The 23,656-nt window shown below is 50.5% G+C and overlaps 1 protein-coding gene across 1 annotated transcript in view; it reads left to right on the forward strand.

Moving 5' to 3' along the window:
• Positions 1 to 23,324, forward strand: part of CREB3L1 (cAMP responsive element binding protein 3 like 1) — a 46,458-nt gene extending 23,134 nt beyond the window's left edge. The window contains exons 2-12 of the mRNA XM_088520527.1: positions 2,421 to 2,649; positions 7,350 to 7,510; positions 9,069 to 9,147; positions 10,062 to 10,222; positions 10,811 to 10,960; positions 11,643 to 11,701; positions 13,599 to 13,667; positions 16,020 to 16,119; positions 21,934 to 22,054; positions 22,523 to 22,769; positions 23,164 to 23,324. Coding sequence (XP_088376653.1) covers positions 2,421 to 2,649; positions 7,350 to 7,510; positions 9,069 to 9,147; positions 10,062 to 10,222; positions 10,811 to 10,960; positions 11,643 to 11,701; positions 13,599 to 13,667; positions 16,020 to 16,119; positions 21,934 to 22,054; positions 22,523 to 22,769; positions 23,164 to 23,200 — 1,413 coding nt within the window. The 3' untranslated portion in view covers positions 23,201 to 23,324. The remainder of the gene's footprint in view (positions 1 to 2,420; positions 2,650 to 7,349; positions 7,511 to 9,068; positions 9,148 to 10,061; positions 10,223 to 10,810; positions 10,961 to 11,642; positions 11,702 to 13,598; positions 13,668 to 16,019; positions 16,120 to 21,933; positions 22,055 to 22,522; positions 22,770 to 23,163) is intronic.
• The last annotated feature ends 332 nt before the right edge of the window (positions 23,325 to 23,656 follow it).

Raw genomic sequence — 23,656 nt, forward strand, 5'->3', positions numbered from 1 at the left:
ATTCAGCCCCTTGCCCTCATTACTGATCTGTCACCCCTTCACTGCTGTGGTGGTGACTCTTTGGTTTTAAAATAAACTGAGACCCATCTCCTCCTCGTCCCTGTGGGCAGGTCTTTCCTACAATGGGAAGACAACTGATTGACCAAGATAACTAACTGTGGTTAGGGTGCTGCTAAAAGGTAACTCCTGCTTAAGTGCAACTTTTCCCTGTCTTCCCTCCCACATCTGCCGTTGTTATTGCAGAGTTGTGAAAGAAATGACAGTATGAGACTTGGATGCCTCATGGTGGAGCCAGCTCCACTGTGTCTGTTGGCAGACAGAACCCCGAATCCCATCACTCCTCTGCAGTTGCACTCTCATCCTTACCATGGGGCTATCCTGTCCGTATCCTGTGTTTGCCTGTTTTGTTTAGAGAAAGCAAGACAGAGAACAGCTGTTACATGAGCAGGCACTCTCTGGGGTTAATGCTCAGAACTGTACACTCACACTCAGAGCTCTCCTCTCTGCTACAGGATGGAAAAAAAAAACGTTTTCCAGTACTTTTTGATAAATATCTATTCCCTCTGCTGACTCAGCTGCCTTCTAAAAAAAATGACTGTGCTCAGCACAGATGGGAGGTGTTTTCTGTCACTTACCCTAGTGCAGAAGTGCTTCTAGGCACCTTGGAAATGGCTGGGTAGATTTTACCAAGCTATCTCACCAGTTTTACTGCCGGTATGGGAATGAGTGGAGAAAACTTCAGCACAGAAGTCCCAGGGAAGGCCTCAACACTGGGATTTGCCATGAATTTGCCTTTTCCACCTTATCTTCCCGGGAGAGGCCTGGATGGTGTGTCAGGCTGTCACTCAAGACAGTGTGAGGACCCGACAAGTGGGAAGGATGCAGAGGGAGAGAAACCCCGTGTGCAGCTGGTTACAGGCATTCTCCCTGCTTGCAGCACGCGCCAGGGGCACCTCCTTTTTAACCGAGTGGCTGGGGGATGACGCGGGCAGGGAAGGGGCCCTGCCGTGCTGCAGTTTGCTGCGCCAGCGACTCTGCCCGCCTGGAGGGAGCTTTGCCCCCCAGCCTCACCCTGACATTTGACAGCCAGCGTTGTGTTGACAGAGCAATATCGTGCTCAGGTAGAACAAACAGACCTTCCTGCAGGAACAGGAACTTGCCGGCTCCCGCATCCGGGGTCCTCTGGCCAACTCCTCCCTGTGTCCTGCTGCTGGGGAAGGAGAGGCCCGAGCCCGGCCGCGCCGTCCCGGGCTTTCCTGGGAGCGCGGCTGCCCGCGGGGCTGGGCCCTGCGCTGGGGATCACGGTGCTCGTGTCTCTGCTCCAGGAGCTGCCCGCTCCCCCCGCTCTCCCTCTCATCCACACCCTGTTGCTCTTGGTATTTCAATACGCTTCTTTCAATGCCTTTCTGCCCACCCAGATGCTTTTCCAGGCCGAGGCGGGGACCCCCCCCCCTCTGACTTTGCTCAGCTCTCTCCAGTTCATTTAAGTTACACAGTTCCGCCTGTGTAATACAGTCACTTGAATGTATCTGTCTTTTCTTTCCTCTCCCTGAGCCAGAAGCCTCAATCTGCCAACAAATGGGATAATTTTTCAGCTGGTGTTTGGCAGCCATCATTTTTCTCCCTGCCCAACCAATGCTTTGTTGTAGCAAATGGAAAAGTTAGTGATCTGACTTCTGAATAGGAGAATATGCCTCAAAGGAAGCAGGTTCCCTGTAGCATCAGGAACTCGGCTCTGCAGCAGCACTGGCCAGATTTAATGACTGTTACTGGAATGATTAGTGGGACGATTGTTTGTTGTTAACAACCCATCTGTAGTGTTTAAACTTCATTGGGGAGCAGAATTTCACAGGCATTATCTGGCTGGAGGACAGCCTCATATGGTCCGCAGAGGGGCTGTGAAATCCCAGAGGAAATTAAATACAACAGGGGGCCTTCCTGTTATGTTGATCCAACAGATTTTTTTTCCTCTGATAGAAATCAGCAGCTGGTTCAGTGCTCTTCAGGGCATAAAAGTGCCCACCGCTGCTGGCAGATAACATGAAAAAGTACCTCTCATTGAGGACAGGTGCTGAAGAGCACGTCTATCTGCTACCCTTGCACTTTGTTTTCATGGGGATTTCTTGCCTTTGCGCCTTCTTATGCTAGATGTCATAGCGAGAGGATGCTAGGAAGCAGAGAAGAGTTTCCTGGGCGCTTGTGGTGTAAATAAATAGATGGAAAAGTTGCAAAGCACTTAGGCCATTTCCATCTTAATTGAAAGTGTTTTTAATAAAACTGATGGGAGCAAGGGATAGGAACTCCTTTTTTCCCATCCACACAGAGGTTTGCTGGGGTTTGGCCCTTCCTTAGGGCTGGGGAAAGCTCTCAGATCCCCTTGGAGTTCACACTAACGCTCTCTCTCCCTGGTCCTTCCTCAGCATTTCTCTGAGAACCTCGATCACTTCTCCGACAACATGGAGGATTTCTCCAACGAGCTCTTCAGCAGCTTCTTCGATGACCCAGTACTGGCTGAAAAGAACCCGCTGCTGGATATGGACCTGGATCCACCTACTCCAGGCATCCAGGCAGAGCACAGCTACTCACTGAGTGGAGACTCTGCTCCCCAGAGCCCCCTCATGCCTGTCAAGACTGAAGAAAATGCTAACGGTGAGCACGAGGCATGCACGTTGCTCAGCTTCAGCCACATCTGCTAGCAGAGGCTCTGGCTGTCTTCTGTATATAAGGACAAACTGGCTATTCCTTGGACTTGCGCATGGCTAATCCAGGGAAGAATTTGATCTGCTACTTTCTGAATGCAGCCCACATTTTTTCCTTCAGTTTGCTCTCCGGCAGTCACATTGCTTCTCCGACGGGCTGTTATTTATGAGAATGGTAATGGGTTGTGGTTCTGTGCTCTGCCAGCTTCTGGCAAGCAAGAGGCAATATCTCTTTAGGACCCTGCAAGTCTGGGTGTGGATGCCCTAGATCCAGGTCTGTTTTGGCACCCGCCAGCAAGGCTTTGGCTTCAGTATTGGAAGCATGAGTCTCTGGCTGCAGCCAGTGCTGGTACTTGTGGAAAGCTAAGTGGCTTCCTCACCAGCAGATCCTTTAGCAGGAGACGGAGAGGAACAGTCATTTCAAAACCTATTTTTAAAACAATTCCTTTCTGGATAATTTATGATGGCTAGATATTTTTAGAGCTGTCCTAGCAGAGAGTCCTGCAATTTGTGGGATTGTGTGGGTGTCCCAGCAGCTGATGGACACCAGGCTGCCTGAAAAAAGCAGTGGCACTGGCTCAGCATATACAGAAGAAAGCCATTCCTTTGTGTGAGAATGAGGCCTGGTGCAGAGTCTTCCTATCATGGCCAGGAATGATCCCAGCTCTGTAGTACCAACACCAGAGCAGGAGGAGAGGAGCTGCCTTGCCCTCCATTGCCTGTTTGTTCCCTGCAGAGGGCACAGCCATTGGCAGCACATTCTCTAGGGACCACTCGGAAAAGTGCTGTGAGAGAGGTTCATAGCAGGCTGAGCAAGTTCTGCCCTAGCACCAAAAAGCTGTCCAGCAGCACCCATCCTGCTCACCAGCTTTAACGCCAGCTTCTCGGAGGGTGCTTGGCCCAACAGGCAACTGGACGACTAACAGAAAGCCAACCAGCACCAGCGCACACAGACACACACTGATGTTACTCTGGCAGTGAGCAGTGGGGGTGAGAAAAGGAAAGAACATGAGGTTGTGGGGAATAGTGAAATGGCCCTTGGAGTCAGGCTGCAAAAAGCTAACTCAAGGAACTGTCTTGGGGACATTTGTCACCTTTTCTGCTCTTCCCATATGTATCTGGACATGCCTCTGCTTCAGTTGTAGTCTCTCTAAGGCAAGGCCATGATGCTTCTGCATGGAGGGTGACATTCACCCTTGGGCAGAGGCCAGCGCTTCTTAAAACCCAGGGGATTGAGACGGACCTGGCATTTGCTTTCTGAGGGTGCAGGCTAGTTCTCAACAAGGGCATGAATATTAACGTGTCAGATACAAGGCTATCTGCACCCAGGGCTGCAGTGGGATCATTCAGCCCATCGTTCCAGGGCTATCTTGGCTCGTAATTGGATGAGTCATATTCTAGTGCAGCCCTGAGTCAGGTCCAGTATTTGTAACACTGTGCAGTCGTTTTGGCACAGCTCCATCCAGTCTATGTCCTTTTTAGACATTCACTTCAAATTAATTACCCAGGAATGGCTTTCCTTAAATGCTAGCTGTGGTGTAGCCTGCCTGCTTGGTCTGCAGAGCTTCCCAGGAATGCCTGGGCTCTCTCCAGACTTGGAGCTGGCTGAGGCTGGCCACTTAATCAGCTTTCTTCCAGCTTTTCTGTGATCTCCAGCACTTCCAAATCCTGCCCTTTCCCCCATGGTACCCCACTAATATGGTCACCTAGAGGAAGCTGCTGGGTGCATTTTGACTCTGTTTATCCATGGAGCTTGCCTGCCAGATGGTTTGCACGTTCAGACTGGATGGTCCAGTTCTCAGCAGCAGCCCTCAGTTCTGCGGTGATTCCATGCCAGGAGCAGGGGCTGTGCAGAACAGCATGTGCTGGGCCAGCCCCTGGCTAGTCACTATGCATCTCTAGGGGTCCTACAGCTTCACTGCCCTTCACCTTCCTCCCCACCCCGGGAAGCTATGGATATCGCACGGCCAGGCCTGTGCCTCTTATGTCCAGAGCACCTGGAGCGGAGGATGAGCTTGCTGGCATCCCTCGACCAGCAGGACACGGTGGTATATGCAGTGATTACGTACCTGCAAAACCTCCTCTCAGAGAGCAGAGCGTAGATATGTCCATACATGCCTCCTCCTCGATGACCCCTCATGGCTTATGGATTTCTGAGCCTGTAACCTAATCGCTCCCCAGATGAAACTCAGAGGGTGGGAAAGAGATCAGGGTCAGAATGTAGACAGGAAATGGGAGGACAGCATGTACTTACTTGGGTGTCTGCTCCTCGGACTGTCTGCACTGACAGGGGGCTGCTCTCTTGCCTAGTCAAGTCTGGACAGGGAGACTCCTTGGTGGTCTGCTTGCCTTTGCCTGGTTAACTTGCTTCAGCAGCCGTTCCCACAAGCAAAGGATGCCCCACACCCTGAGAGAAAGAGAAGTGCAGAGCTCTGAGACAGAAAAGGAGCGTGAGAAATAATGGACTTAAACCACAGTAAAAGAACTTCAAATTAATCAGTAGGCAAAACCCTTCTGTGGTGGGTATAGTGAGGCCCTAAAAAAGATTTGATGGGAAAACTGAAGTCTCCATCACTGTGAGTTAAGCTAAGGAGGACAACCATCTGTCGGGCTGACACAGGTATAATTGAACTTCAAGTTTGGAGACAGGGGAATGGACTGGAATCCCTTTCAGGATCCCTCGAACCTTCATCTCTGTGACAGGCTGCGGTCAGGCAGAAGAGGGCTAAGTTTTCTGGTTGAAAATACTTGTGGCTGTGCAACACTTTGCCTCCCTCCATAGGATAGGGCTGTTACTGAGTCAACTGGGACTTTATTAGTTGTGGGTTTGGTGTCCTTAGCAGGACAGAGGAAAAAACAGTTTGGTCTGCGTGAGCTTAGCAGCCTCTCTTGTCCTGGCTGTGTCTGAGCTGCTCCCTGGCACTGTCAGCCCTGTGCATCATGAGACGCCCGGGGAAGCTTCCCTGGAGCGCTGAAGCCTGGGCACAGAGCACAGAGCTCAGAGCAGGGCACAGCAGCTTATGGCTCCCCTTGAAGATGTCCTGCCACACCAAGAGCTGGAGGGAAGGACCCGCAGCCAGACAGACCTATCCAGAGAGCAAAATAAAAGGTGCCAAACCAATAACAGGAAGACAACATACACCACTGGCAAGGACAACTGTATTAACTGATAAGATTCCTCCCTGAGCTTTAAGCCCGCTATGTGCATGCAAAAGCCAGAGGCAGGATTCTGCCCTGTCCCCTCCTGCTGGGCCACACAGCTTAAGATGGGCAATGATGACACAAGGGTGCCTTTAAGTTCTGTGTGGATGGCAGCTCCTGCAAAGACAGCTGCTGCCTTGTACCCCTGCTCGTGTGGGCTGTTCTACAGCTGAGGAGGACCCTTCCCTTCCACCCTCCTCTGCCCAGGACATCTTCCAGACTGGGAGCTGCACTGAAGAGCTGCTTTAGGCAGCCAACATCCAGGAAGCTCCTCTGAGCCCACGGGGGTTGCAAGCAGAGAGAACAGTGCAGAGGGGCTGGAAAGGGAGGCCAAACGCGGTCCTATGCCTTGAGCCAACTGGGACACTCTCTGGTGACACACATGTGTCAAGACAAATGCATTTCTGGTTGTCAGATAAAAGAGGAGAGGAAGGGATAAAGATTAAGGAAGAGGATGTAGGCTCCAGGCCAGCTAGGAGTAGCTTTTTGGCAGACTGAAGTGTTTGAGGAGCAATGAGGGGACCGAAACTTAAAAGCAGAGGCCAGGCAGCTCTCCTGCCTAGCTGTTTTTTGTTCTTTTTTCCCCTGATCCGAGCTGCAGCTCATCCCCTCCTGCCCACACAGCTCAGGGAGCTCTGCTCCCCTGGCCAGGCAGGGCCGTGTCACAGGCGTGCGTGGGGACAGAGCAGGCAGGGGACAGCAGAGCCTCCCCACGGAGCTCCGCTCGGTTCTCCTCGGAGGCCGCCTTGCCCTGCGCGTGGCCCCGTGCTCCGCGGGCAGCCGCGGCCAGGCAGGGCTGTGCACAGCAGGGCCTCTGCAGCGCGGGCAGCAGGAGGCACCTCCGAGGTGCCACTCATGGCAGCAGCCGTGCAGAGGGTGCCGCGCTGGACCTCCTTCCACAGAAACGTTCCTCCTGTCAGGGGACAAAGCTGCTCTTCACCATCGTGTTCTCAGCACGAGGCTGCAGCAGCACATACGGCTCCCTGTCAGCCCTTTGCTGTCATCACATTTGCCCTCTTGCCAGCTCTCTAGCACAGGGATGGTGCCATTCTTGGTAACACATCTGCACCTCCGAGATGCTGGCCATAACTCCTACAGAACAAGAGCCCAGCATCCTCCTCCCACAGAGCTCTAAATATAAATAAGCTGCAGAGGGCCAGACTCAGAGAGCAGTGCAGGAAGAGCCCCGCAGCCGCCCGCCGGCACCCTGGCTGTGCAGGGAGAGCAGAGCCGAGCCCCAAGTCCTCTAGCCCCAGCCTGTCTGCTCCGTGCATGCCAGGGGTTCCTTCCTTCTTGTGCTGTGTTGTGGGCCTGCTCATGCTTGTGTGGTGACAGCGCTAGATTTGGAAAGGCAGCTTCCCCACGCTGGGGGAAGCTGTCTGCATGGGTCTCTCTTTTTCTTTGTCCTGTCCTTGCCAGAGTTTGACTCTCGCATTGTGCGTGTTTCAGAGCTGGAGAATGGAGTGTGGTCTCTGGGGCCCAAGCTCTGCTCCATCCTGGTGAAACAGGAACAGAACGTGGCTCTAGACCTGCCTGAGCCCCAGCTAGCTGCCAGCTCCCTGCCAATGCTGAACCTCAACCCTCTGCAGAGACTGCCAGCCCCTGAGGAGGTGAGCCCATCTAAGACACGTGGGGAGCCAGCGCGCCGACAGAGCTGCAACCAGGGGATGTGGACCCTGCCATGTCACTGCAGGGGCCTGCTGGGTGATTAAACATTCTGGGCAGAAGAAGGAAGGTGTTGCAAAGTCAAAGTCCAAATACTGCGTTATTTGTCTTTCTCCTCTTGAAAGGGCAGTTAGAATAGTACCAAACCTGATGCTAGTTAGAAATGTGCTCTTGATCCCATGAGTGAAGGTACAAGACAGCTTATCCTTCTGGAGAAAATGATGGAAGGAGGATTTTCTCCAGCTTTACAATCTGGGTTAAATACAAGCCTATTTCCTTGGCACAGACCCCAAAGGCTTTTAAGCTTGTGCATGCTGGAGGCCTCTCCCCTCCAATTTGCCAAAATTTCTGCAGCCACTCTTATCTTATTTTCATTGACTAGGGATTACATTCTGCCTGAGAGGAGAGTGTCAATTAATTTGGTGCCAATGACCCCACTCCTCCTGAGTACAGGCCCCTGTCCTGCCACTGGCTTTTTCTTTCATAGTCTTGGGCTTCCCACACCTCTCTGAACTCTTCACTGGAAACGGTGGTCGCCCTCCAGGTCCAGCTTGCTTTTGGCTGTGAAGCAGCCATTACTTCTAAGAAGCAGCAGGCTGAGTATCTTACTAATATCTAAGTTCTTAAAAAGTTTGTTTATGTGAAGCAGACTCATTCATGCCGTTGGTATGTGGGAGGAAGCTAGGGCTCAGTTTGGCTGGCCTTGAGTTCAGCTGGGTTGGAAAGGAAGGTCTGGCCAGTGTCATCCAGACCTGGGCTATTGAGTAGCAGCTCTGCAGATAACAGCAGAGCATCTCTGGGTTGCACTTCCTTTTTTCACTCGCACTGAGCTTCTTCCCTTTTAAACAACCATCCAAAGCAAACGGGCACTTCCACCCCAAACTGCAGAACCTTCCCGCGCTGTTTACACAGCTCGAACTTGCCGTGTGTGCCCTCGCCGCGCGCTCGGCGGCAGCGCCCTGGCGCTCTCCAGCTGTGTTTACCGTCTGGGGCAGTTTGCAGTGCATCTGGTCAGTGTAAAAACTCCCCCAGCTCGTGGTGGGTTGGGGGTCTGGGAGCTGAGGGACAGCACAGCCCGGCTGGGAAGAAAAGTGCTCTTTATTTAGCTCTCAATCCCCTCCGATTGGAAACAGCTGCCTGGTGGCCCTGGCAAAAATCATGTGAGCAGGAGAGGGTTTTGTTCTTCTGTGCAAGCTCTATTTATACTCCCATATCTAATGAAAGCACATCAAAGAGGGACTTCCCATGGTAAGGCAGAGGGTGGTTTAAACTGGTTTCTGGATGCGTTTGCACTCTGTGTGCCCAGCAATGGAGACTCTCTTGGGTTATGTTTGGACTTCTGGTTGCTGCTGGGTGCAGTGGGAGGGGGGCTGTGTGACACAGGTGTGAAATGGGGCAGAACAGAGTGTTGGAAGCAACAGTTATGAGCAGAATTGGTGGGAGCCCTATGGGCAGAAGAGGTTTGTGACAGTGCCCAAGAACTACTTTGCTTCTCTTCCACAGACTCCCATAGAAATGGCTCCAGCACCTGTGATCAAAGCTGAGCCCAAAGAGGTGAACCAATTTCTAAATGTACCTGCAGGTAAGAAGACAGAAATTGCAGACTGTCACACACCCCTCTAAATTACCCAGATTATTCCTACAAAGTGAGGAGAAACAATACCTGAGAACAGAGCCACGCATGCAGGGTGGTGCTGGAGTGCAGACTAACTGAGCAGTGAACACTGTTTCTGATCAGTGCCTGGATCAACAGCCATGCACAGGCTTGCTCAAACAGGGACTCCCTGTCAAAACAGGCTACCCCAGAGCTAGAAATGTGCAAAAGTGCCTTTAAAATGCTATCAGGGACCTTGTCATTATATATAAAAAAAAAAAAAGAAAAAAAAAAAAGTCAGGAAATTCAGTATCCAGTTTAATTTGAAAGAAACCCAAGCATCTGCAGATGCACAAATAGAAGCACTATTACAACTCCCACTCTGCTCCTGAGAGACGCTCCTTGGGCATATTCACACCTCCATTAAGAATCCCAGGGCTCTCCGATACAAAGTGGGGACAGTTTTCAAGTGTTTGGCAAACGACTGACCAGAGCGCCTTGAGTCAAGTGTGCTGGCAAGTGCGTGAATCCTGTGGTGCTTTTGGAAGAGCTCTTCTCCCAGAGAGCTTCCTAAGCATGTGAACAAGATACGCAGCAGAACACCATAGGCTTTGTAGTCTGTTTTGATTGGGGTTTCTCACTGCTTTGTAAATACCCTTAGTGTGCTGGCAAAGCCCTTGCCTGTGCTGTGCCTCCTGCAGCTCCTAGTTCAGCCTCAGCTCTGTGTTGTGCAGGGCTCAGCCCAGCACTGTGTTCTGACCACCCATGTGGTGAGGCTCCTCCATCACCTTCTCCTTTTGGTCCTGTTTTACAGCAGTGCCTTTCCCTGTTGCTACTCCCAGCCCTATGCCTGTCACAAGGGCTGACATGATAGCAATTGACTTCATCTCCTTATTTCTCAGTGGATGACCTGGTGCAGATGCCTCCAACTCCCCCCAGCAGCCACGGCAGTGACAGTGACGGATCCCAGAGCCCCCGGTCCCTGCCTCCCTCCAGCCCAGCCCGACCTGCTGCTCGCTCTTCTACTGCCATCTCCTCCTCACCTCTCCTCACAGCACCACATGTAAGGAGGCAAGAGGGCATCATTGAGAAACAGGGCTCCTTCATGCTTAGAGGGGACAGGAGGTTCATGTGGTTAACATCTCCATGCTGAAATGTTCTGGCAAAAAGGTGATATCCCAGAAGGAGGGTTTGGGGATGTTGTGGAGTTCACAACAGCTAGGAGAGGGCCAGTGAGTCTTGTACAATGCCTACTAGTGGCTACATTGTTTGAGTAAGCACTGTCTTTCATCCCATGCTTTGGGAAGTGGCCCACGCACTGGGGGACTCTTTCAGGAGAATAATGGAAGAAAAAGGAATTCCCATAACCAGCCATTTTTTTTAACCTTTGCCAAAAAAATGAGCTTTGGCAGGGTGCTTCAGCCCAAGTGTCTAGCCAGCCACACCACAAGGGAGCAGATACCCTCCCAGGTAAAGAGGGAGGCAGCTGATGAGTTGTGCAGGAGTTGGAGGCTGAGGGCAGGGATGAGCACTGCTTATTTGTTGTCTGATCTATTTGCAGTGAGCCCACAGCTGCTCTGCAAGACTGTAAGGAGGACCATTGGGATGGGGCTTATTGCTGACACTGATAACTCCTCCCTATGTATTTCAGAAGTTACAAGGGACCTCTGGCCCTCTGCTCTTGACTGAAGAGGAGAAACGCACCTTGATTGCTGAGGGCTACCCCATTCCTACCAAGCTGCCCCTCACCAAAGCAGAGGAGAAAGCACTGAAGAGGGTCAGAAGGAAAATCAAGAACAAGGTGACTGTTGCCCAAATACTTACCCATGCAGTTCCCATGAGCTCAGAGCATCCTCAGCCAGTCACTGCTAGTTTCTTAAGCTGTGGTGCAGCTCAGGGGGATGGGACCCTGCTTTTTGCTGTGGGGTGTAACTCTGCGCACAGCTGGACCTAAGGAGACAGGCAAGGGCTCCTGTATGGCCCCCGTGAAGGGAGCCGAGAACCACTGCATAATGGTAGACATGAGTGATACATGGGGGTCATTAGCCAGGCAAAGGCTGATTTTAAGATTTTGACTGATTAGCAATCATCCTGTGGGAGAGCTCTTGAGACCCTGCATTAGTCAACTGATGACTCAGAAGTGGTCTGGGGCAAAATCTGCCCAGATGGCCACAGCACGTACCCATATGAGTCAGAGGAGGCTAGGACAACCTCAAGGATGCTCTCAGCAGTGAGGAGTTCAGGCATACTCTAAAAAATGGTTGTGACCTGCACAGAGGTCTACAGCCAGAGGACCACACGGATGCCGTTTCCATCCCTCCCAGTTTTGGCCTGGAAACCAGTAGGAATCATAAACTGAGAGGTGACTTCCCCATTTACTTCAGGGTACTATGTGTACAGGGAACAAATGAGATGAGGGGCACAAAAGGAAATATCTTGAGACTTATGATCCTGATTTTCTCACGTCCCCCACCCCTTGACAGATTTCTGCTCAAGAGAGTCGCAGAAAGAAGAAAGAATATGTGGAATGTCTAGAGAAAAAGTAAGTGTCATCTTCTCAGAATTAATTTTGGAAAAGGGGCCCAGGCCCTTTTCAGCCCCCCTTCATAGTGCTTTTGGCTCTGGTATCTCTTTTGTTTCCATTAATCCGTAATTATTATTCCCCGCTGCATCTCAGCTCAAAAGTGGCGTAGTCAGAGTCAAAGCTTCTCCCTGCCATTCCCAGTACGGTACAAGGATGGTCCCAGACCCTCTGCTCCCACTGGCAGTAGCACTGCAGCACTGGGGGGCTGACTTTGAGAGCCATTCCTTTTCAAGGCTATGAAGTTTACAATGCCAGTGGATCTCAGCTATCTCCTGTGACACTCAGCAACTTGTGCCACCCTGTGCCACATGCTCTAGGTGACCCTGCTTGAGCAGGAGGGTTGGACTAGATGATCTCTAGAGGTCCCTTCCAACCCTAAGCATTCTGTGATTCTGTGTTCAGCAGACACTGCACTTGCAAGGGCACTGCAGAGAAAGAAGCTGCTTTTCCACACACTACGCTACCAGATAGCTCAAAGACTGCAAGTCTGGCTGCACAGAAGTTTGGTTTGGGATCCTGCCCTGACTCCCCTCCCTCCTAGAAATCCTCTTGCAGGATGAAGATTGCTCTAGAAACCTTGTGTTTCTGACTGCTTAGATTGGCTGGTTTCCTGCTGAACACAGGCCATTTTGGCTTCTGGCAAGGTGGGATTTTGGATGAGAGTCATGTTTCCCCACTGGAAGTTGCTCCTATTTTGCATATGCCACAGGGAGCAGGCCATCTCAGGGCACTAACACAGCTTTCTCCCCTCACTCTGTGAGAGTGAACACAAACATTTGCTGGCAAGAAAAACCTTCCCCTATAGTTACTCCCCACAGTCAAATCCATTCCCCCATGTCCTGCCCAATACTTGGTTTTCTGCTTGCAACCCTCAGTTCCTGCCTGTATAGCAGATGCAAGCCTAAAGTGACACTAAGAAGAGACCTGACACTAACAGGGTAGAAAATAACCCCTGTGTTCCTGCTCCCATGATTCCGTCTGTAGGAGCAGCCTCCCAACACAAGAGTCTCCCCATAGGCCTTCCCAGCAAAGAAGCATGCAGGGATCCAGGTGCAAGCTCACGCTTAATACCACCTGAGAGCAGCAAGATGGAAAGTTGGGGGAAAAACAAACAAGCAAGCAAACAAAAAAACCCCAATCTTAATTAACTCTTTTCCCTGGTTGTATTTGTTTATATTGTCTAAGTGCAAAGAAATGGCTTTGGTCAACTGACTTTCTGTAAAAGCTGGTTTGTACAAAATTTTCATTTGAGTGCTTAACCATTCAGTTTGAAACCTTCATTGTATGACCAGTTTTTATGTGGAACTCCTGGGTCAGCCTCCCACGTGATCGGTTATGTCCTTAGCTGTTCGTCGTCTTCTAGTGCTCGAGGTAACCCCTTCCACTCTCCCAACTGCAGCATAACCACTTTTCCCAGAGAAAGGGTGGAGGGAGCCTGCAGGTTCTCTGCTGCCCTCAAGTGCCCACAGTCAAAGCTGGCCCAAGCATTTGCACCGAACTGCCTGGTTTTCATGTGCAAGGTGCACAGCGAGGGTAGATTTTCCATTTGTAGTGTTGGGTCCGTCCTGATTTACCCTGCATGTAACTCGATGCTAACAGCTATTCCAGTCCTAGCAAGAGCTTGAACCAAGACTCATGGGCGTGCTGTTGGACATAACGTGTTCCACCTGCAATCTCATCTCTGATCTGTTTGCCTGGCTGCGGACAGACTAGTCATGGACTCTGGGCTGCAGGGCCATATCTGCAGATGAGGGATGAGGCCGCTGCGCTTTTGCAGCCCAGGAGAGGCAAGAACTACATTTGCTTCATCTTTCTGGCCTTCAAAACCAACTAGCCGTGTGTTTTATCCCTGCAGGGTTGAGACATACACATCAGAAAACAATGAACTCTGGAAAAAAGTGGAGACCTTAGAAAATGCAAACAGGTGAGCGGGGCCAAATTCTGTGGGGCACGTGGGCAGGCAGGGAGGCCAGGGGAGTGTGTGAGCAGGGTGGTGAGAAGAGCAAGGCAGTTATCCCCCATGTTCTGGCAGGACGGGCGCTGCTCGGCGAGGCGCTGGTTTTCGGCCCGTGGCAGCAGCGAGGCAGCTGGGTTTGGTTAGCAAGCTTGGAATGTTTGTGTTGGGACGGCCAGGCCACGCCGCAGCGAGAGGAGGGAGGAAAGAGGTTTTTTCACATCTCTTCCTCCTTCTCCCTGCAGCCCTTTGGGCTCCTGCTCCCCTCCCGACAGCCCTCCAGGCCTCTGGCTGCCTCCAGGGCAGCTGCACCAAGGGAGGCCTGCAATATCACCCTCTCAGACCTGCTGTTTCAGCTGTCAGGCTCATGAAGGAAGAGCAAGCCCTGGGCACAATGTAGCTGTTTTGGGTTCCCTTGGAGAACCCTCTAATCAGGGTGGAGATACCAGCTCCTAGATAATCCAAGGCATCTCCCAGTGCATCTGAAACCCTTGGGAGCCCCAGGCCTTGGCCTGCCTCTCCTCCATGCGAGGGAAGCTGGGAGGATCTCACTCCCATCTGCTCTGTAGCGGCTCCCTGGGAGGACTAAGCCGGTAGGGCAGCCCCAGTGCAGGCCACGGCGCCCTCCCCGAGCCTGTGGAGAGCGCTTGTGCTCCCCATGTGCAGGGTCGGAACACTGACTGCCGGGTGAATTTGTGCCTTTGGAAGCCAGGAAGGAAGACTCATGCCTCTGCGGCGGGAATGGCTGCAGAAGCTGGGGGAGGGCCCATCTCCTGCAGGGTAGGATAGGTTTGAGCGAGGGCAGCATCAGCTGCAGGGTGGGGAGGGGGAAGCCCATTTTCCTGTTGTCATTTCTGCCACCCTGCCAGCTCTGATCGTGGAGGAGGGAAATACAGTCAGGAAGACCCTTCCTCACCACCCCCTGCACCCTGGCCCTTTCTTGCTGCTCGAGCTTGCAAGGGGCTGCAGAGCACTCTCCAAGGGGCTCTCCCACACCTTTCCTCTCATCCCTGACACGAGTGCCGTGACCCAGCACCGAGGCCCAGCACGGTTCCTCAGCGGCCGGCGCTGAACGAGGCCGGTAGAGCGGCCTGGGCGGCCGGAGCCCGCCATCTGCTGGAGACATCCCCCGGCCAGGCCCGTGGGGCACGGCCGGCTCCCCGGCCGCTCCTGGCAGCCCTGGGGTAGAAAAAGCACCAGCCCCACCCCACAAAATCCAGAGAATGGCCAAAAAGCCAGGAGATCAGCCTTTTTTTTCTTTCTTTTCTTCACAACACACTGTGTTTTTTCTGGTTGGGTTTGGTTTCTGAGTGCTGCCAGGGAGACTCTCTGTGCTTTTCTCCAAATGCATGGGGAGCAGAAGGGGATTTGGAAGGAGACATAGGTGGGACTCTCCTGTGGTGTCCTGGCTCTGGGACCTGGCATTTCATAAAAGTTCTGACATATTTGTACAAAACCGCCAATGCTCCCTGGAGAAAACACTCAGTAGTCTGTATTTCAGTAATCTTGGGCCCTTGGGAGCTATGTGGTCAGTAGCTAGTTTCCCTTGTCCCAGACTTCTTCACCAGCCCAGCGAAAGGTTTGTCTGCTCATAGTAACACACCTATCACTGTTCTGTGTTTATGTGTGCAGATGTCTGTGTTCATTTAAATGGGGCAGAGAGACCTTTGCATGCATTCCAGTCAGGCCAGCCAGAGGATGAATTAATTTCTGAACTCAGCATTTGGCCTTGCCCACATCCCTCTGCAGAGTTTGCCAAGAAGAAGCTGGAGGGGATCAAAACTGTTTTTGGTTTCTCTCTCCAGCTTATGGTTTGGGGAACAGACAAACTGCAGAGCACATGCCTCTGAGTGTAGTGGAAGCAGGAAGGCCTCTCTGCTTTGTCTGATCCTGACTGAGAAGTTCAGCCTCCCTCTCAGAGCTTAGTTTTCATGGTAGCGCATCCCTCCACTGCTTTGGGAAATGATTGACCGAGCTTTGAGGCACCCAGGGATCCTAAACAAACGGAACATCCATTCCCCTGTGTGGCTGCAGTGAACGTTGTCTTGGTTGCACCAGTGAGGAGACTCTGAAAGAAGGTGCTGCAGCAGTTTACCATGGCACCTCCCAATTTTCCCTCAATTGCTACACAATTCATATCTCAAGTTCACTCTTTTTTCATTTTTTTTTGCTTTCCAGGCATGTTTGATAGTAGAATTTGGGAAAGATAGATCAATGTGGGGACAGGTATTGTTATAAGAACAGAAAATCATGTTAAAGGCATCTCTCAGTATGTGTTACCTCTTCATCAAGGTTCAGTTCTCTTTTTTTCCCCTCTTCCAGGACTCTGCTTCAGCAGTTACAGAAGCTGCAGGCTCTGGTGGCTGGGAAAGTCTCCAGACCTTACAAAATGGCTTCCACACAGACTGGGACCTGCCTAATGGTATGGGCTTCATTTTCTTCCTTCTGTATCTGCCATGCATCCCTAGTAGGCTTTGTCCAATTGCCTGCCTCTGCCCTCTTTCTCTGCCTGCTATAACTGTTCTTTTTTTGTTAGTGACCAGAGTTGGGCGCTATGTTGCACAGTGAGGGCTGTCAGTTGTTTACACAGCAGCATTAGAATAGTTCCTGTATTTTCGCTATCTCATTATTTGGGCAAAACATCACTTGGTTTGCTTTTCATTAGCAACTGGAGATTCAGCAAAAAATCTTCAATCAGCTCCCATCATAACGGGTAGATTTTTCTTTCGCTGAGTTGGTAATGCTTAACGTTTAACTCAGCAGGGTGGACGAATTGTTCGAGTATTCTTCCCAGTGGGCATTACCTTCTGTATATCAGCAAGAAATGGCATCTGCTCATGCTCTGCCTGCACATCAGGCATCTGAAATTCTTCCTGTTTGCTCTCTTGACTAACCGAAATGATTTGGGGTCAGTCATTGGTTTTGGAAATCCCTGCTTGCCTCTCATTCCTCATCGTGGAGGATCGTAGGTAAGCAATCTTGGCTTCACTGTGGAGCTTTAGGGTATGTCAGTCTGTATCCATAAAAGTCAGCTGTTTAGTCCTCCTTTTTTTTCCCCTCTTGCCTGGCAGTCATTTTCTGACCCATGACCAAAAAAAAAAAAAAAACCCAAAAAGCTCTCCAATCCTGTGATGTCTTTGAAGGATTGTCGTGGTGGCTGTTTGTGACAACTTTTTCAAGGCTATCTAGTTATCTGGTCATCACTTCTGTGCTGGTAGCAGTGATGAAACACAGATAACTCGTGAGATACTTGCTTCAGGGTCTCAGCACCCCCAGTGTCCTCAGGGCCTGCTGGTTCAGAGCCCCTACTCTGTAATTCCCAGTACTTTCTGTTTTCAAAATCTGCTCAAAGCTCAAACTTTTGCTATTCTTTGCTGCCACCATGTCAGAACAGATTTTAATGAGAGATTGTGTCTTCTGCTGACTACTCTGTTGCTTCATTCCCAAATTTTTTCCATGTTTTTGGGTGTGACCTAGCTGGGCCCAGTGACTCATTGCTCCTTAATGCAGCAACTCATCAGAGCACTGTTGGCTACAACAGTTCTTCACCACAATTACATGGAATGAGAAGTCCATCCAGGAAAGGTACCTTTGAGACACCTCATGTGCTATGGGTTGATAAAATACCCAATTTAACTTCGCAGAAGTGTCTTAAATCTCTCCTTACTGCTCCCTTCATACCATAGCATCCCAGCCCACACACCAGCTCTTTTACAGGCTTCTGAGTTTTTTAGCATTTCAGGATTTGCAATTTGCTTTTCTCTTTGGTCCGTTCCACTCATAGGCCTCCTACTTCCCATTGTCCATATCCTCTCGAAATAGATCACTCCTTATCACAGCAGCTATGTAGAACAACCGGGCCCTGTGGTATGGGCGTAGAGCGGAGAACCCTTCCCTTCTATCTGTAGTCATTCCTTGTGGATGTTTGTCCAATCGATTTTTGAAGGTCTCCAGTGGTAGAGTCCAGTGCTTTGCTATCTTAAACAGATAAAGCTTTCTCATATGTCATCTGATTCTTCCTAGCAGCTGTTCAAGCCTATTACAACCTTTCCTACTCTCTGTAAGCAGGATCAGTTTATCCTCCCTTTTTGCAGCTGCATTTTACATATTAGAAAACTGTTGTTTTCAAACAACTGTCTTCAGTCGGCTCTACCAAATAACAGTGTCTTCAGTCTTTGCTTCTAGGCAGAGTTTTTGAATCACTGCTCTTTCTCGGTTTTCTTTTTCAAGCTTTCTCCAATTGCCCCACGTTCTCCAAAACTGGACAGATCCAAAACTGGACAGATCATTCCACCCAAAAACTGGGTCCAAAACTGGACAGATCATTCCACCCAAAAGCCCGTGCAGATCCAGCCAGTCATCCAGAAGGTTTATTCATGTGCCCAAGGCTGAGGTTAGCTCTTTGCAGAATGACACTGACTTGTGTCCATCTTGTGCTCCCCTTTAACTCCCCAGATCGTTGTCTGCAGGATAGCTGCATGACCAGTTAGTCACCGTCATGTTTTTTCTGTTAATCTGTCTTGCCACCTCTCCATTGTCTGCATTTGTCTGTGTGGTTCTGCCAGCTGTTCTCTTGGGCCATTCCTCTCCTTGGTCAAGATCATTCTGAATTTTAAACCTGACCAAAAGCCAGGCTGCTTGCAATCTTTCCCATCTGCAGATCTGACACAATCCGTTGTCAAAGTCAAGCTTAAAATATTGACTTTTTTAAGAGCCACAGTAGATCGCTACTCCATCTGCTACATCCTCCGAGTTTGACTGAGAACCATTGGATAACTACTCTCTTGAGACTTTTTTTTAAATGAATTTTTCATCCACCTTTCCAAGATTTTGCAGTAGTTTCCTCTATTTTAGCTTCCCTAGATTTTTAAGAGGACACTGTGTGAGATGGTCAAAAGCAGGGAGATGAACTGTGCTCAGACTCAAAAAAGAATTTTTGTTATGAAATGCTGTGGAATTTGAACCAGAACCGAATCAGAACATCACTCAAAGTTAAGCTGAAATAGAACAAACCGAAAAGTGAAGAGTTGCAAAGCCCTAGTGGAAAACCTTGCTAAAGCAAGATGTTGTGTATACTGCTCTTTCCCTGCCCATAAAGCTGTTTTGTTGTAGAGGAGAAGAAAAAGCTTTATGGGACTGGCTCCCCTTTCTGAAAGCTGTGTATTTGGCTGTGATTATTCAAAGCAACATCTATTTAGACTTTTTTTCCCGTCTTAGAATCATAGAATCATAGAATGCTTAGGGTTGGAAGGGACCTCTAGAGATCATCTAGTCCAACCCCCCTGCACACGCAGGGACACCTAGAGCACGTGGCACAGGACTGCATCCAAGCGGGTTTTGAAGATCTCCAGAGAAGGAGACTCCACAACCTCTCTGGGCAGCCTGTTCCAGTGCTCTGTCACCCTCACTGTTAAGAAATTTTTCCTTAAGTTCCTATGGAATTTTTGATGTTTCAGTTTCCGGCCATTTCCTCTAGTCCTATCAGTGGCCACCACTGAAAAGAGACCATCCCCGTCCTCTGCACTCCCTCCCTTGAGGTATTTATATACACTGATTAGATCCCCTCTCAGCCTTCTCTTCTCCAGGCTGAACAGGCCCAGCTCCCTCAGCCTCTCCTCATAGGGCAGATGTTCCAGGCCCCTGATCATCCTTGTAGCCCTGCGCTGGACTCTCTCCAGCAGCTCCACATCCCTCTTGTACTGTGGAGCCCAGAACTGGACACAATACTCCAGATGTGGCCTCACCAGGGCTGAGTAGAGGGGCAGGATCACCTCCCTCGACCTGCTAGAGATGCTCTTCTTAATGCAGCCCAGGATTCCATTGGCCTTCTTGGCCACGAGGGCACACTGCTGCCTCATGGTCAATTTATCATCCACCATGACACCCAGGTCTTTCTCCGCAGAGCTGCTCTCCACAAGGTCGGTCCCCGGCCTGTACTGGTGTCTGGGGTTATTCGTCCCCAGGTGCAGGACCTTGCACTTGGCCTTGTTGAATTGCATGAGGTTTTTCACCGCCCAGTTGTCCAGTCTGTCCAGGTCCCTCTGGATGGCAGTGCAGCCCTCTGGGGTATCGGCTACTCCTCCCAGTTTCGTGTCATCAGCAAACTTGCTGAGGGAGCACTCTGTGCCTTCATCCAGGTCATTGATGAATAAATTGAACAGGACTGGACCAAGGACTGACCCCAGGGGGACCCCACTAGCCACAGGCCTCCAACTAGACTCTGCACCGCTGATCACCACTCTCTGGGCCCTGCCATCCAGCCAGTTCCTAATCCACCTCACTGTGCACTCATCTATCCCACACTTCCGGAGCTTGCCCAGGAGGATGTTGTGAGGGACGGTGTCAAAAGCCTTGGTGAAGTCGAGATAGACGACATCCACCGCTCTCCCCTCGTCTATCCAGCCGGTCATTTCATCATAGAAGGCTATAGAAGGCATAGAAGGCATAGAAGGTCTTCACAAGCTCTTTCTTGGAGAGAGGGCTTTCAATGACTTGTGTACCTAGTGAGATGTGCATAGACAACATCCATACAATCCATGTTCAATTGACTTTAAAACCAACCATGAAGAAGCTGGAAAGTGGAGCTCCTGCTGTGCATAGCATAATATCATTGTGCTATTATTTGGTCTTTCACATCTTCTGGAATCTGCTGGTGGTTGGTCTTACCTTGATGTACCAGCTTCTCTGTGTTACTTAGGCATGAGATGAAAATAATCACCTCATTGGTGCAGTAGAGTTGACTGTTTCAAAGAACAGTCAAGAAATGCTGCTTGGATCTCTGTCCCCAGAGGTGACATTGATCACGTTTATATATAAACAGTAGAAATCATCAGCAGACACATTGCCTCTTTGGACTTTTCTCAGGCTCATCAGTGAGCTAGCATTATGCCACCCACTAGCATTATGCCACCCATGCCACATGGGCCAGGTGATTTAAGATTTAGCTGTGTATCATTTCTCGTGTCAGGTCTTGTTTTCTGCTGGTAGCACCCTAGACTCTACAGAGCTGTTTAGGGTCACCACAGGCTTCTCATTTTGAACCTTGACCATTATGGCAGGATTTATGGTCAGCGAGCCCCAGATGGACTTTACAGAGGGAGATTTCCAAGAAGCTTGCCTGTGCCGTTCTTCTTTTAGTACTGCCCAGTGGCTCTGGTTGATCTGCCTTCAGCCAGAAGTTCCAGACATTTGGCCCTGCTTGCATGCAGATGAAATCTGCAAGTGCTGCGTAGCCATTCTCAGCCCAAATTAGAGGTTTGCCAGATGTCCAAGGCTGCACATGCACTGCTTGCCTGGACTGCAGTACAGGTACTGCCCTAGCAGATGCAGGGGAGTTATGTGTAAATGTGCCCATGTCCTGAGCTGAAGTGATAGCCCCATGTCCATTCTTCTTTCATGTCAGAGCTGTGCCATTCCCTGGGAATACCACCAGGCAATTTTTATTATGTTCCCATGAGCAAAAATCTGGGTATACCCATCTTTTCTTTCTGCCAGGAATTTGCAACCCCCTGGCTTTGCTTTTAGCTATCAAGCATGGAGATCACTGGAATCATTACTTGTGATCTAACACTTACTTCTATTCAGCCTTCATTTGACAAGTCCATTACCAGCAAAACCATCTGGCATTGCTTAGGCTCACAGGATTGAAAATTTTCAGCTCAAGAGAAGCAGCAATCCTATTGTTGCCACTACCAGTAGCTCACCTCTGTAGCTGTCAAGCATAAATTTAACTTCTTCCTTTGACATTCTGCTCATGCTGTCATAATTTTGCTGTCATTTCTGTCCTAGCATACAGAATAGTTTCACTTCACTGTATGGTACCATACAGATTTTTCCTAATGAGCTTTTTTTCTTGCAGTTCACTTCAGCTCCTTTTGTGCCAGTGGTTAGGTCCTCTTTGGCCAAGACAGAGTCCAGCTCTTTTGTTAAGCCTCTTTCTCCCTCCTTCCCAGATTGTTACCCAGCCATTCCTTCTGCCATCTCTCATAAGCTGATGGGCAGGTTCTCACTGTTGAACCAGAAATGCTTCCGAGAAAGCAATAGGAGAAAGCTTCTGACTTCGCCCTCTTAAATCTTCAGAAGAGATTAGCAGCGCAAGCCCTTTCTTTTGCAGGAGGACCACGGTGACCCAGTTGCCAGCTGACCACATGGCCTCTCACAGCCTCCTGTTTGTGTGCTGGGGGGTGCATTCCTTGTGGCTGGCTGCACTGACTGTGTTCTGATACCTCCTTGCTAGGTGCTGGCGCTCTGTTTCGTTCTGATCCTGGGATCCATGATGCCCTGTCTCCCTGAGTTCTCCTCAGCATCACAGACAGTGAAAGCAACACCAGCACCAGACATTTACACAACTAGTAAGAGTGAGTCTAACATAGCACGTCCCATTAATCCTCTCAAAGCGTTTCCAACTCTTCTCCTGACACAGTGTTCAGGGGGAGCATCTTCCCCTCAGCACCAGCCCTGTCTGCTGGGGCCCTGGCAGGGGGAGGTTCCCGGCCTCTTGGTGTGAGCCCTGATAGCAGCAACTTGTCTGGACCTATTTTCATTCTCTCCTAGTCATTGTCCTAAAACATGACAGATACTAATAGATAGACCACAAGGGAAAAATCCCAGGGCAGACTGGTTGTCTTCTGGAGAGCCTGTGTGTCCAGGGGAGCGTTTGCCTCACAAAACTGGGGGGAGTGGGGTATCCGGTAGAGCAGACTTCCTGCACAGTCACACATGGACTAGGCTGTAGTTGGGTGAGCATGTGCTAACCACCACCATGACCCACACCCTGTGTATGAGCCCTTGTCCTTGCTGTTAACCCACACTCTCCTTGTTTCCAGTTCAGTCGCGGAGCCTCCTGTTCTATGATGAGGGTGCTGGCTCCTTAGAAGAGAGCTATAGCTCCTTTCTAACCATAGACCATCCTGAGGGGTGGGAGGCTGAAAAGGGGCCGTCTGAAGAGCGAAGGCCTCATCTGGCCAGGACACACGAGACAAGCAAATATCTGAGCAAATCCCAGCTGGAGGGTCCTGACCAGAACCAAACCAACCCAACTCTCACCCACCTCAAAGAGCAATTCCATGAGAGGTAAGCAGGTGGGGGACACCCTCAGAGCCCCGTACCATATCGTGATAGCTGGGAGAGACCACCAGACATTTTCCCTGTGCTCAAAGCTAAAGACAGCTGAGCTCCCTTGGGCAGGCAGCTATTTAATGGAGCCTGGAGGAGGCCACTGCTGGCAGGGGATATAAGAGCAGTTTGTTTCTGAGAGCAAAAATCTGGGGCTTCCATAAAGTGGTGTCCCTCTGGCACAGAGCTGAGAACCAGGTGACTTCAGGTGGTCTCAGATTTTTTGGTCATTTGCTGCCCTGAAAAAGGGGTTCCATCCTATCAGAGCAAACCAGCTGGGCACAACAGCAGGGAATATGCCCAGGAGGGTGTAGCGAACCTTTGCTGATGCTGTGTCTTTTCTTTTTTCCAGGGAGACAAGCTCCAGTGAGACAACTGAATATTTGTAGCAGCTGCTGGACCTCAAGGCCTCATCTGTCTGATTGCAGGATTCCCTCCTCACTGAACAACCGAGGGAACTTGGCGGGAGAGGACGCTGCATTCAGACCCTCCTAAACTGGCCTTGGGTTCAGCTCCTCCCCTTCCCCATGGCCTCCTTAGTACTAATCTCTCTGAGGGGAGTTGCAGGGCTGCCAGAACCAGCAATAAAAGACTGGCAAAGTCCTGAGACACTCTTCCCTCCTGGCCTTGTCTCCGGCTTGGATGAGCACCACCCTATGGGTGTGGACTCATCCTGGAGTGGAAGGAGGTGAGAGGGAAGCCCCTAGACTATTCAGCACATTCCCAAAGCCCTCAGACCGAGGGGGCTGTCCCCAGGCATGTTCCCCTTGGTTACATCAGATGCACCTGAAGGAGCGAGAATGAGTGCTGGGTTTACTACCATGCCTGAAGGACTCGGGTGGGTG

The sequence above is a fragment of the Tinamus guttatus genome, unplaced genomic scaffold (assembly GCF_059628265.1).
Source record: "Tinamus guttatus ecotype Peru unplaced genomic scaffold, ASM5962826v1 Tinamus_guttatus_pri_ptg000089l, whole genome shotgun sequence".
NCBI lineage: Eukaryota > Metazoa > Chordata > Aves > Tinamiformes > Tinamidae > Tinamus > Tinamus guttatus.